The 13452-nt window shown below is 37.4% G+C and overlaps 1 protein-coding gene across 4 annotated transcripts in view; it reads left to right on the top strand.

Annotated features, from left to right (window-relative positions):
• Window positions 1-13452, top strand: part of BLNK (B cell linker) — an 88681-nt gene that overhangs the window by 50306 nt on the left and 24923 nt on the right. For all 4 annotated transcript variants that reach the window (XM_021536454.2, XM_021536459.2, XM_021536460.2 and 1 more), the window contains one exon: window positions 10020-10085. In XM_021536454.2, the coding sequence (XP_021392129.2) occupies window positions 10020-10085 (66 nt within the window). The remainder of the gene's footprint in view (window positions 1-10019; window positions 10086-13452) is intronic.

Genomic DNA, 13452 nt, shown 5'->3' with positions numbered 1-13452 from the left:
ACCCTCTGCCCATAGCTGGCTTTGCTGTGTGGCACAAAGTTCTTTTGAAGGCATCATCACCGCTGTGGTAATGGGCAAACCATGGCACAAACCAAAGTGTGCCACATGCTTTCACTTGTCTAAGGTCATGCAGCCAGGAAGTTCCAGATTGCAAACAGCCTTTTCCAAGAGCACAGTTTCATGGTAATTTCACATGACTTCATTAATTTGCAGCAGTCCATCTCTGCCCCCAGCAAAACCAAAGGCCTAAAATCCCTGTCTCCAAGCATAATAAACTGGCAGTTCACTTTTCTCAGGTTGAACAAGTGTGTCTGGGGTTTTTTGCAGGATTTTGTATTAGTCCCACTTGTTCAACAGAAGGGTTTAAGTCTTAATTCTATGAAAATAATAAGGGGTTGCCTTAAGGCTTGAATGTCTGTTTTCTATCATACCTGGAGGTGTTTATAGTCTCTTCACTAATTTTCTACTGGTAGCTTGGCTGTAACTGCTAGGCCTTTTTCTTTAACAGAGGATCTTCTGACAATGTGTCTTCTTGAAACTGTATAGTAGAAAAAAAATAATTCATTTGGGACTGAAATTTTATTTATTATCTCAGATTTCATCTTACATATAGGATGCTTTACCATAGGGAGCATTTGCTTTTGGAGAAAATGTTTGGGGAATACCTGTATATTAGTTTTGTGCTGTAAAAAAACTTTATTATAGTAGTTCTATTAATTCCTCTTAGTGGTAGCAAACAGTCTTAGAAACTTTATCTGTTTTTTCAAGGCAAATTTTAACTTAGTTTATTACCTCAATGAGCTTGAACAGGACAAAAGAACAAAAATAAACTCAAGCAAGAAATTAACTTGAGTTTCAAAGTAACATATAAATATTCTCCATGACAAAATTAGGCATCAAAGCCCACATCTGACTTCAACATCTCAACCTCTCATTAGAGTCCAGAGGAGAGGCTATGCAAATGATAGAATCTTTCAGGAGTTTGGGTTGAAAGGCACCATCCTGTTCCCATCCCTCTGCCATGGGTTCCACTAGATCAGGTTGCTCAAAGCCCCATCCAACCTGGCCTTGAACACTTCCAGGGATGCAACAGCCACAAGTTCTCAAGCCAACCTGTTCCAGTGCCTCACCACCTTCACAGTAAAGAATTTCTTCCTAATATCCAAACTGGTCTCAGTTTGATGCCATTGCCCCTTGTCCTGTTACTACATACCCTTGTGATCAGCTCCCCTCCAGCTTTCTCATAGAACCCCTGCAGTTACTAAAAGGCTGCAATAAGATCACCCCAGAGCTTTGCCTTTTCCAGGCTGAACAATCCCAATTCTCTCAGTCTCACTTCAGCTCTTCTACCTGCACTGGTGTGTTCACCTCCTTCTAACAAAAGTCTAATCTGCCCTAAGGAAATAACAGCTATGAAGGTCTTCTGGTCTTCACCACCCATGGTCACCCACAACCACCTCCTGTCTCAGCTTCCAGTGTCTCCTGACAACTTCCCACTGCACAGTACCACTCTGTGGTGACAGCAGCTTTTGTGGCACACCCATGGTTTAGCCCAGCAAAGTGTAGCCTGCATGTAAGGTCACATGAAATCCCAGTTCAGTGATTTGCAGTCTTCAAACTGAGTGGCACAGGGAAAGGCGGTCGGTCACCAGCTGCATTTGCTGTGCTGATGAGCACAAAAAGAAGTTTTTTCTGTGGGATTGTTAGGTCCTGTTTGCCATACAAAGCACAGGATTTTGATTAAAATATAAAGTTTTATAATCTCTATTTCCTCTAGTTTTCTGTCAGCTTAAATAGTTCATGAATCTCTCTCTCATCTCTGGACTTTGGAATGAAATGAGATAGGAAATGCAAACTTCCCCAAATACCACTGTAAAATTCCATTCTTTCACTCCGTGTGACTTCTCCAGTCAAACCCTATTTCTTCTCCCTCTGATCCTTCCTCAGCACAGCATAGCCTCCTTCCCATCTATATTTGTCCTTCTTTATTGCCTTCTCTCTGCACAACCACTTCATTCTACCAATCCCTTTAAAGCTTCTTTTCTAATTTTCAGCTATGTGATCCAACCTGGACTAATCCTCAGGATAAAAAACCAACCAACCAAAACAGCCAAACCCGAAATACATTCAATTTTACAAGACAAAAAACCTCACTCACAAGCTGAAGAGGAAAAAAAAAAAAACAAATTAAACCACCATATAGGAGTTATTCTCACACAGAATTTCCTGCCTATAATGCTGTTTATAGAAAAGTATGCTTAAGTATGACTGTGATCTGCCACGCTCCCGCCCCTAAATTACGCAACTCCACATCGATCTATGTGTTTTTTAAAGAAAAATATGGCAATGTGGACAAAATGATGCAGTATAATATTGAAACTATCAAGAGATGCCCTGCAGGTAGACAGCAGTGTAAGGATACAATCTGTTCATAGGATCAGCTATGCTTTTGTAGTACCTATAGCTGCATTCTACTTGTGCTGGCAAAGTTACTAAGTCATTGGCAAATAAATTATGTTCCAAATAAGTAATTTATTTGGAACAAATAAATGTTTCAAATAAAATAAGGTCTTGTAGTGACACTGTAGTTCTGCTAAAATAACTGTCCAGAGTAGGAGCATTTGTCAGCCATAGCAATGACAAGTGACACTGTCCTTGGCCTGCAACTGTCAGTTACTCAGCAGAAGCGAGTAATTTAGGTTTGATCTAATGACATCAGGGTTTTGGTTTTTTTTTGTTGTTGTTGTTTTTTAGTAAAGTAATCAATTATCAAGAGCCAAGCAAATAACCCAATACATTAATTTTCACACCCAGGGAAAAAAAGAAAAAAAAACAAAAACAGAATTGCAGCAAATATGGCAAAATTCTTTTTTGAACACTAGTTTATAAAAGTCTCCCACATAGCTGTGTAGAGTGCTAGATATTAAATAATAATATGATATTGCAGGTACCCAGTGATACGTTGATTCCAGAACAAAACACTTTTGTATTTTACAGAATCATTTAAAATCTATGTACTGCACAGGACATTAAAATGTGATAGATGCTTTGCTGGGTCTGATCCTGCTGATATCTAAATTGGCAAAAGAAAAAAGAAGTTAGTTTCCCAGCTGGAAGTCCCATGATTCATCATAGCTGGAGAAGCACCAAGGGCAGAGAGGAGCAGAATTTCCCCTTTCAGTGGCAGCCCACGTGGGCTCCATTAAAGTGACATAGGGACCAACCAGGGAATTTCTCCAGAGTTTTAATAAAATCTGATTGGCTTCAGAACAAAACAAACAAAACTGTTCCATGAGTAGCCTCCATTAGGTCCCTGTCAGTGCCCCCCCACATCTATGATGGGTATAATGCTTCAGTAGCTTGAGCAAGAACACTCAGCCCAAGTACAGCAGTGTTTTTCAGTGGGAATATTCTGGGTCCGTACCAGATCCTGTCTTTATTCATTTCCCTGCAATGCCTTTCTGCTTCCTCTTCTTGTTGGAATGTAAAAGCCACTTAAGTATTTTAAATTTCTGCCCTTGTTCTCCTTCAGTGACGAGGCTGTAGGGTACTAATCCTTCAGGGAGCTACAGCACTCAGTTTTAACTGGAATGTATTTTAGAGTAGCCTAATAGGCTGAACTTCCTCCTGCTGAATGAAAACCTTCCAGAAAAGTGGATTACATCTTGTGAATGTAGTTTCTTCATGTGGTTTTAGTTTTGGTTTTTTTTTTTGGTTTTTAATGCATTAACTTACATCCAGAGAGCTGGTGCAAAAAAAGAGATCAGTAAACAAACAAACAAAAAAGGCTCAAAACAGAACAGGCCAGTTACACAGCAGAAAACATAGCTTACCTTTTTATGTCAAGAAGTGACATGTAATATTCACTTACATATACCTCATTATTTTCTGTATACCCTACAGTGTCACTGTTGCCCATTTGGGATAAAGGGAAGAGCAATCTGCATAAGAGGGAAGTTTGGAGTTTTTGTTTGTTTGTTTTTTTTCCAGGCAAATTCAAATGCTTGGAAACCTAGAATGGGTTCTTCCAATATGCAAACTCCCAATCACCCCAAAGTACATTCATCACTTTTTACTTTCATGTTAGGCATGGTTTCTATCAAGAATGTATTTTTCCTTTAAGTGCTACATTTTTCATTAGTTCAGTGAATATTAGTACTTACCAGTACAAGGAGGACTGACAGTTTTTTTTGTAAAGATTACGTAGAGGACAAATTAAGATAAAAAATATAATCAATATTTAGCCTTTCTGTGCCTCTGTGTGTACCATGTAAGCACACACCTGCTCTGACTATGGGGTTTGCCTTTAAGCAAAATAGTGGATAATTCAAAAGTGAGCAGAAGAGGATGTTTTTGAGACTTTAAAAATCAACACAACAAATGTCAAAATTAATATAAACTACTGTCATTTCCCCTTGTGCGTCTCCCACACAGGGGTAAGAACAATTCCTTGTTTCTTCTTCCTCTCAGATAGGTATCTGTAATTGACTTCTCCCAGTAAGCAAACATCTTTGAACTTTTCTTCACAACTTTGAGATAGCTTTACAGATAAAGATCAAAGGCTCAGTGCCTTGAATGGATGGTTTGGTGCCACAGGTTACCACCTCCAATTCCAAACTTCCTCTTCTCCCAACAAGAAAACCATTGCAGGGGGTGGATAAAGCCCAAGGGTGGATGGGGGCTGTAAGGGCCTACCTTGGACCTATAGCTACTGAAGTGGTTTATCTGATGCACCTCTAGGATTCAGCTGTCTCTCTTACACATTTTTATGTATCTTACACATAGCCATTGAAAACACCAACGCTGACCCAGGTGGCTGATTCCACATGGCATTTCCTTGCAAAGGACTGTCACTCTTGCTCTTCCAGGTAGAATATGATATAAGGGCGTGTGCATGTAGAGATCTGAATCACCTGAAGGAGGTCTAATGAGGAATTAGATGCTTTCTGTATTTGGTATTACTTTTTGTTTTCTACTAAGGAATTAGAAGTGAAGTCAAAGGGGGTAGAGTTGTTTTATAACATTTAATTGCTTTGTCTTTGAGACACAAAAGTGACAAGTAGTATGAAAATACATCTTAGGAAGACACACAGTTCACCAAAATCCATGTTCTTCCACAAAGACCATGGCAGAAACATTGCTTTCATGGAAACCTGGCATAGGAAAGGTGGTCATTTTCTAGTTTGTTAATTCAGTTTGAAAGGTATTTCAACATAAGAGCTTCATGCTTTTCAAAATCTAAAGTGGTAGTTTTACAAATCCCCTTCTAGGTAAACAGGTTCTGCCCCCAAAAGGAAGCAGAAGTCTTCCCTTTGTTCAGAAACAGTAAGTTTCTTTCTTACTTTGGTCACCTGCATAGCTATTTATAAAACTGAAGGATAATAGAAACACAAAACAAAGATCAGCTGGAAAGAAGGTGGTGGTGCTGTGAGAAGCCATAAAGGAGAGGTCTGGACATGCTTTTCTTTCTTTAGTTTCATGTTTTAATGTGGGGTTTTTTTAATTAACAGAAGTAGCTGTAATAATTTTTAGATTTCTCCTCTTTGAGTTTTGGTTTGTATCTTCTAATAACTTAGCTTTTATTCTCCAAACTTAATTATAATCTTGCTTGCTTTCTATTTGTGGTTCTTTCCTGAAAAACCTTATAGCTGAGGGTATTTTTGGAGATTTTTTGTTTTAAGTCTACATTTGCACTTATTAGATCCCATTCTAGGTTTCCAATGCCAAGTATTTAAATTTGCTTGAAAAAGAACCCAAACAAACAAAAACTCTGAAAAACATTTTTTTTTGTTTTAATGTAATCTGCCTTTCTTAAGCCAAAAGTGAGTACTACACCTACCCTCAGTCTTACTTAAAATGAATGGACATAGTAATCTTCAGAAAATGTGACTTTCTAGGCACAGAACTACAGGCTGTCCTGTCAGTAAGAAACAGATATACCCAAAAAGATATAAGAACATGCAAATTGTGTGATTTACAGTGTGTTTATTTTTTAAAGTATTTTTACTATTTTAAAACCAATTCCATCAGTTAAAGACCTGATGTGAGGAGGAGGAGAAGGAACATGCAGGTACCTTAATGTTGAATGTGTCAATATTGCTTTTAAAATTGCCCTAGCAAACTTGTCAACATAACACGTGCAAAATTCTGCTCTTCTTTAACTAAAGAAGCTGGTTTGTGAGTACTGATGGGGATTTTTCAAGAGGCAAAACAGGTAATTCAGACAGTCCTGTAAACACCAGAAATGTAAGAAGGCATAATTTTCATGCCCCAGATAAACAGAAATAGGTATGCTTGTAATACAGAAAATTTCCTAAAAATAAATTAAAATTAGTTTTTGTTTTGCTACCACTTCTCACTGATGCTGCTGTCTGCCCTGTTTCCAAAACATTAGCAAGACCTCTCTCAGGTACAAGTGCTCACAGCCAGACACCCTGAAGCAATTGTGTCCCCTGCCCACTCAGAGACCCTGCAGAATCCTCCTGCAGTGGGCTGTGGCTCCCCAGGACCCAGCACAGTAAAACACTGGCAGCCAGCCTGTGCCCTGGAGTGCAAAGCTCTGGGCTCACCGAGACAGCAGAGACAGCGTTACAGGTAAAGGTCACAGGTGGGTGAGCTGTGCTGCTCATGCACGTGGGGATCCTTCCCTGTGTGCAGGAGCAGGGTCATGGCCGCTGGGGAGCCACTCATGCTGACTGCTGTGAGCCTTAATACACATGCCTACAGCACACATACTGGTAAATGTCTTCACAGATTTATAACACCCATAAATACAATTTCTCACAAACTAGTCTAAAATGTGGCAGAATTCCATATTACACAAATCTGTCTGAAATTAAGACGTACTTTTCTTTCTCAAGTCTAGGGACTCTGTACCTCACATCTGAGTTGAAAACTTGTTACACACTTTATTTTTCTTCATTTTTCTTTTTTAAAACTATTTTGCCTTTGGAAAGCTTTTGTAGGATAGTGTGCATGCAAAAGAGTCAAATGCTTCCAGGTGATGTTTGAAGGTGGGGATGTGTCACAGGCCAGGCCTACCCATCATCCTCACTTCATCATCACATATTCCTCATAAGCTGAGCTGTGACCAGATCAAAGAGAGGGTGGGTTTGTTTCATTTTGTTTTATCTCGAGGCAGCTCTACCAGTCCTTGAGTGCAGCAAGGTATTTTGTCACACAACAAATCCTTCTTTCAGGATGTATGGTATTTACAATGGTAAAACTTTCCACCTTCCTTCACATACGTATCACAGCTACTGACCCCTTTGAAATAAATCTGATAATTCTGAATTACTGGAGTTTTTAGCTACAAAAAAAGCAACATGGAGCTAAAATGTGTTTTGTTTTAGGTTTCTGTCTTTTTTTCTTACTCCTTCCAACATGTAGAATTTCTAACGTATTTGTAAGAAACCTAAAACTTTTTGGAAGCACCTACAGCCAAGACTTCCAATTTTTTTATCTGCAGAACTTTGAAAATCTATTGTGTGCCATGAGATCCTGATCAAAGAGTCCCATCTAGTCTATACAAGTTACAATTAAAATGGATCTCAAAATATCTATTGCTGAAATGCATTTTCAAAGATTAACAGTAACACAGATTGCACCTTTATCTGCAAACCTGATTTTGCATAAAAAGATCCCAAGCAGGTTTAATGAAGAGTTGGAGCTTGTAGTTAAAGAAGCAACTTTAAGTTTTACCTCTTGATTATCTTTAATTATATGCAATGCAAAGTAAGACAAACATTACTCATTGTTTTTATTTACAGTACTAGCTGATGGAGGTCCTTGAGTGTTTCTAGTATCTGCTCATCCCGAGAGAACACTAGAGAACAAACATTAGGTGGTGACGAGGTCCTGACTCAGAGTGTTGTGAAGAAAGAGGCTGTAGTTCTGTATGTGACACAAGGGCTGCCTGCACTGGGCCATGGGAGCCCCCATTTCCTGGGTGCTCTCAGGGCTGCTGCCCTGCTAATGTCCCCTCTCAACAAACCCCTTTACTTAGAGTACAATCTCAACTATTTGAGAGCCATACATGTATTTTAGTACTAGTCAGATACACAGATTCTGTCAAAACTTTAGGTGCATAAATGCCCTTCTGTGCTTCACTGTCCTCATTGCTCTGGAATGACTTTTGGGACTGGGATTGAGTGCTTTAAGATTTGGAGAATCCTCTTGCCATAGACCTTTCTATCTGCCTCTTATCTTTTCTTCTGTCTCTCTAATATCACAAATAAGACAGACAGCTCTTTCTAAAACTTTTCAGTTGTTGCCTTTCATATGGCCTGGCACTTCAAGAAATTTCAGCCTCCAGCTAACTAGACAGACTGGTTTTTGTAGCTCCATGGGTGGAAGGGGATTCCACTTGAACAGGAGATCAGCTGTGCTTGATGACTTCCTATACTTCCCACTTAGTGCAGTGGTTATCTGCTTACTCTCACAGGCTTCAGACAAGTTAAATTCTCCAGGGGCAGCAAATGAGTATTTTAAACAACGCCTACAAGAGCTAAGTTACTTTAAAAGGTGAAAAAATTCACACTAATGCATATTAGGTACCTCTCTAATTTATCAAAGTTGTAATTAGAAATCTAAATGCCTCCATAAAAAGAATAAGGAGTAAGAGACACAGATTTTTAAGAAATTTGACTATGAAAAAGATGGGAATGTTTTCATTTCGGCTCATCTGCTTGGAAAGATATCATAACAGCACCAGTGCCTGTGATTTCCTAATTTAAATGCACTGTTTTAAAATAGAAATATGTCATAAAATTATTTTTTTAAACTATAGCCTCATTCAAGACTCAGAAAACATCCGTGGTGCTCTAATCAATTCACCTAAATATGATAAATGAAAAGCAAACTAGTTCAGGTACTTGTACTTATCAATTTTGTGTTGGATCTTATTTACATGTGTGTGTGAAGATTTTTTAGCAAATAAATTACAATATAGAATAAAAACAGTAACGTGAAAAAAGCCCACTTTTTAAAAATAATAATTTTGCTAATATAAAGATATTAGTGATGAGCAATAAGAAATATTCAGATAGAAATCCACTATTAGATTTTTGTTGGTGAGTTCTATCTCTGACAAACAACAAAAGAAATGTAACTGATGCTGACACCCATCCCTAATTGAAGTCTGGCAAGCCTTTTTGAAAGAAACATAAACACTTACAACCATTCTCCCCAAATTAGAACTAAACCATTTAGATATCCTCTCATTCTTTTCATTCCTCATTACTTTTCATTTATAGACATTGCCAGGTGCCAGCTGGGGCACAGCACAGAAACAGCAAACTGCAGATGATGGCTATTTCTGATGTTTCAAGCAGAACCAGAAGCTGAATCTGTTAAGAAAAAAACCCCAACAAATGCAACAGAAAAGCAGAAGTTCTTCTGAGCTTTTTACCTTATATTTAGTCTATCTGTTTAGTTTAGATAATGATCCAACTGGTCTAGTAGGTATAGTACATTGTTGTTGGAATTTTTGGAGCATTCATATACTTGTGAGAAACATATACACCTGTTTCTCACAACTATAAGTAATTCATTTCTTTATATTAGCAGGTAACACTATATCATTTTGCTGTAAATTCGTAGTTTGAGTTTTCAGCAGGAGTTAAAGATGTGCTTGTGAATTATTTGTCCATTATTCTCATTGCATTTATGTCCCATGTATGGCCAGAAATCAGAGGGCATCACCATTATAGCCTTGTAGTGTTGTAAAGTCAGTTCTAGATAAAATGTTAACATTTAAATATTCTAAACTATTAATTTAGGCAAGGATTTTTTTCCTGATGCACTTACTCTTAAATTGATTGTTTATAGCATATTTAATTGTATTTAGAAGGGTAACACAAATAATACTAAAGAGGTCTTTAAAAGGAAGGGAAACTTCATGCACAAATGATTTAACAATTAAACTACTTATTGGAGATATAGTGAGCATATTTTTCTTTATTTATATTGATGTTAAATCACTTGGTAATTTAATGCTGGCTTTGTTTAATATCTTACAGAAAGCTTCAGAAGATGGTGCATGACATCAAGAAAAATGAAAGTGGGATAATAAACAAGTTCAAAAAGTAAGTTTGCAACACCAATCCCTAGTTTTATCAATGTGGGGAAGTTTGGATTATGAGCATAGAGGTGTGTGGTACTTTAGTGATGGGACCATGTATTCCAGAGGGATGCACTTCAGTGCAGGGAAAGAACTTCAGTTCACACTGCAACCTGCAGAATTATCATCAATATTAAGACTATCATAAAGGATTTGCAGAACTAGAGTCCAATGATAGGTTGTGTTTGTAGCCTTGAAAAAACCAGTATTGGAGTGAAGACCCTTTTTTTGGAATATTTGCTGGAAATGGTCATTGCTTGTTGTCTTGCATGTGTGCCTTTCTCCTTAGGCAACTGTTTAGGCTTCCTGCTGCAGTTAAGTTGAATTTGAGCTCCACCTTGAATCAACTGGTCAGACATCATACTTAACATTCCCATAAAAATGCTAAATCCTCATGTGTTTCAGTCTCATAAAACAAAATCCAGCGTTACCTAGCACCCTTATTCTAATAAGATATACTGAACAATATGCAGATTGTATCACGTGCATGAAAGTATTATAAAATATTCATATGTATTTATACATAGAAAGAAATTCCAGTAATTTTGCATCCTTGTCAAATGAATACATTATTCAGTGTTTCCAGACAAACATCTATTTAAAGCAATTAGCTATTTAGCACACTTTTCTTAATGCAGCAGCTCATTTGCATTGAAATTCCATTTGAATGTGATTTTCTCATTCAGATATGTTCCTTTACATGGGTCATTGGCAACAAAAGTATTAGTACTTGTTTCCAGGACAACCGTGTTAAATTCTACAAGTACAGCTCTTGTACATAAAAGACACGTGAAAGCATTGTTTTAAATTGTTTTTAAAGAGGGACCATGATGGCTCAGTTCAGGGGAAACAGCTCGGTGTATCTGAGGTGATCAGTCAGCTGCGGGCAGCAGCAGCAGGGCCCTGCCTGGTTTGGCTATGCAGGGCTCTGGAGAGCCATTTCAGTTAAGGGATTATTTTATCAAATGTTAAAGTTCTAAACATAACTGAAGCAGGAAAGATTTTATTTTAAATGTGTTTTGTGTAGCATAGATTCATCCATATGCTGGAAATGAAAATAAAAATCAAACCTTTTATAAGTAGAAATAATTTTAGAGAATTCAAATAGTATACTTGCATATCTGAAGCCTAAAGTTATCACCCAGATGTATGCTGTAAGCCTCTGCTATACAAATTGAAAGAATAACCAAATATTCGTGAATTGAATTAGACTTATTTGCAGTATTTGTTAAAATACTTCTAAAGTGGATTGGCACTTGGTTATGCCAAAAGGTAAAAGGTCTTGCATCAGGACTTCTGCTTTCTAGTCTAGTTTGTCTGTGGTGTGCAAGTGGGGAGGAATTGATCTACAATCCATGTGTGTCTTAAAAGTCTGTGGAAAGCAGGCTAAGCAGTCCTGGTAACAGGAAAGAAATAGAAACGTTATTTTTTCATTGCTTAAAAGTTCCTGTTTGTTCTGGCAGTAAAAATATTGGCTACTGCAGGATAGCTGTCACCTGCTTGCCCTTAATCACATGCAAAGCTGTTTACAGCCCTGAGTCCCAGCTGCTGTGCAGATCACAGTGTCAAGGAGGATTATGTACTCAGGTGTAGCAGCAATGAGTGTAGCCAGCATTGGATAAACAATGAAAGCTGGGGGCATTTTTTTCATATTCACATCCTTGGTAATACAGAACAGGGAAGCAGAGAAATCATAGGCTGCAGGATGTAGGATGGTTGCCTGTGTGTGAAACACGTTGTAAAGATAGCACTCATCTGTACATCATAAGCTTTAAGCCTTTAGGCTTTGTTCAGTGGAATCCTGGCTCCACTGAAGTTGGCATTAAAAGTCACACTGCATGCACAGCAAAGTCAGGGCTTCACCTAAAATTTTGTACATGCTGACCTACTATGTTGGATAAGAAACAAGAAGTTTGGTTTATTCTCCTTGTTGTAATATCACATCTTTCACAAAGCCATCAGAAGTCATGCACTTGTACTCATGTTTCTGACTGCACAGTAACCAAATGTGTCTATTTCTTGAACATTTGCCATATGACCTGGAAAATGGAAAAAAGATGCTTTACCCAGCTTTTTAGTTGGGTAAGTCTTTGCTTCAGATTTGTGTGGCCCATTTTTCTATACCATTTATAATTTAGGCATTAACTTTGGGCAGAAAAGTAGCTGTGTCACTAAATGTCTCTTCAACCTGCATAGCTACAACTAAAAGACATTCATGAGCAAACCCTTGGCAGAGGGAAAAGCAGTATTTTATTAAACAAACAGTGAGAGAAAGTACCAAAATCAAACTCTACCACACTTAGAAAAATAAAACAGGAAAAAGTATAATTCCTAATTTTAACTGTTATGCTGAAGAACATGAAAATTACTGTGTAGCTGAATAGAATGTTTTGAGTGTCAGGATTTTTATTACTATAACTGCCATAGCACATTGTAAGAACATGTGTGAAAGAGTAGTAATAACAATTTTAAAAAAATCCCTTTCTGTTTAATTTTATCTTGTACAATTTCTGCATAATTCCAAATGTGTAACAAACTATTCCACTGGGAATACATAGTTCAGGAAATCAGATCTGTTCACATCACACCTTTTGGAGCTCTGAAAATGTTTCTGGCAAAGTTCAATTAATTTATTGTGTAATCACAAGTGTGATGTCCTAGTGCATGTAAAGCTAATACATAATATAAATACTCAACTCATAAAAATATCAATAGAATTTGTGTAAAAACTATTAAGTTAAAATTGTTCCTAACAAGAGAGTGGACTTTGCATAGACTGAACAATACAAAAAGCAAAGAACTTTTGAAAACAAAGAGTTTTCAGGCATATCTTAAATGCTGGGGGAGTGAGCAGAAACACTAGTAGGAAAATGCACCTGTGAGAAAATTTAAGTGCAACATGTAGAAGTCTACTAATATGTATGTTTGGTTCTTTTTCTGGGTGTAGCCTGTAAAAACAAGTGCTGCTAGAGCAATACACCCCAACCTCTGCTGCAGTTTATTTTAAAAATTTTCAGTTAATGCAGGAAAACAAAAATGTGATACAAATTCTAAGTAATATCACTTAGATAATATGCTAGAAACGTTAATTACATGCCTAAATGTTTTGTTGGATCAAACTCAGCATATTTTAAGGGGAAATCTTGGAATACATTGCTTTCAAATTGAATAATTTATTCTCTTAAAAGTTGATCTGAATTTCTGTATCCTGCATTCTGTTCTTATATGAGAAACATTCTATAACCCATTATATGAAATGTCTCCAGTGCCACCTGGTTATTTGTTGAAGCTCTAATATATGTACTAGGACTAAATACATTTAAATATGCACG

Source organism: Lonchura striata, chromosome 7 (assembly GCF_046129695.1).
Source record: "Lonchura striata isolate bLonStr1 chromosome 7, bLonStr1.mat, whole genome shotgun sequence".
Classification (NCBI taxonomy): Eukaryota; Metazoa; Chordata; class Aves; order Passeriformes; family Estrildidae; genus Lonchura; species Lonchura striata.
This window is presented reverse-complemented; position numbering and strand designations above follow the sequence as displayed.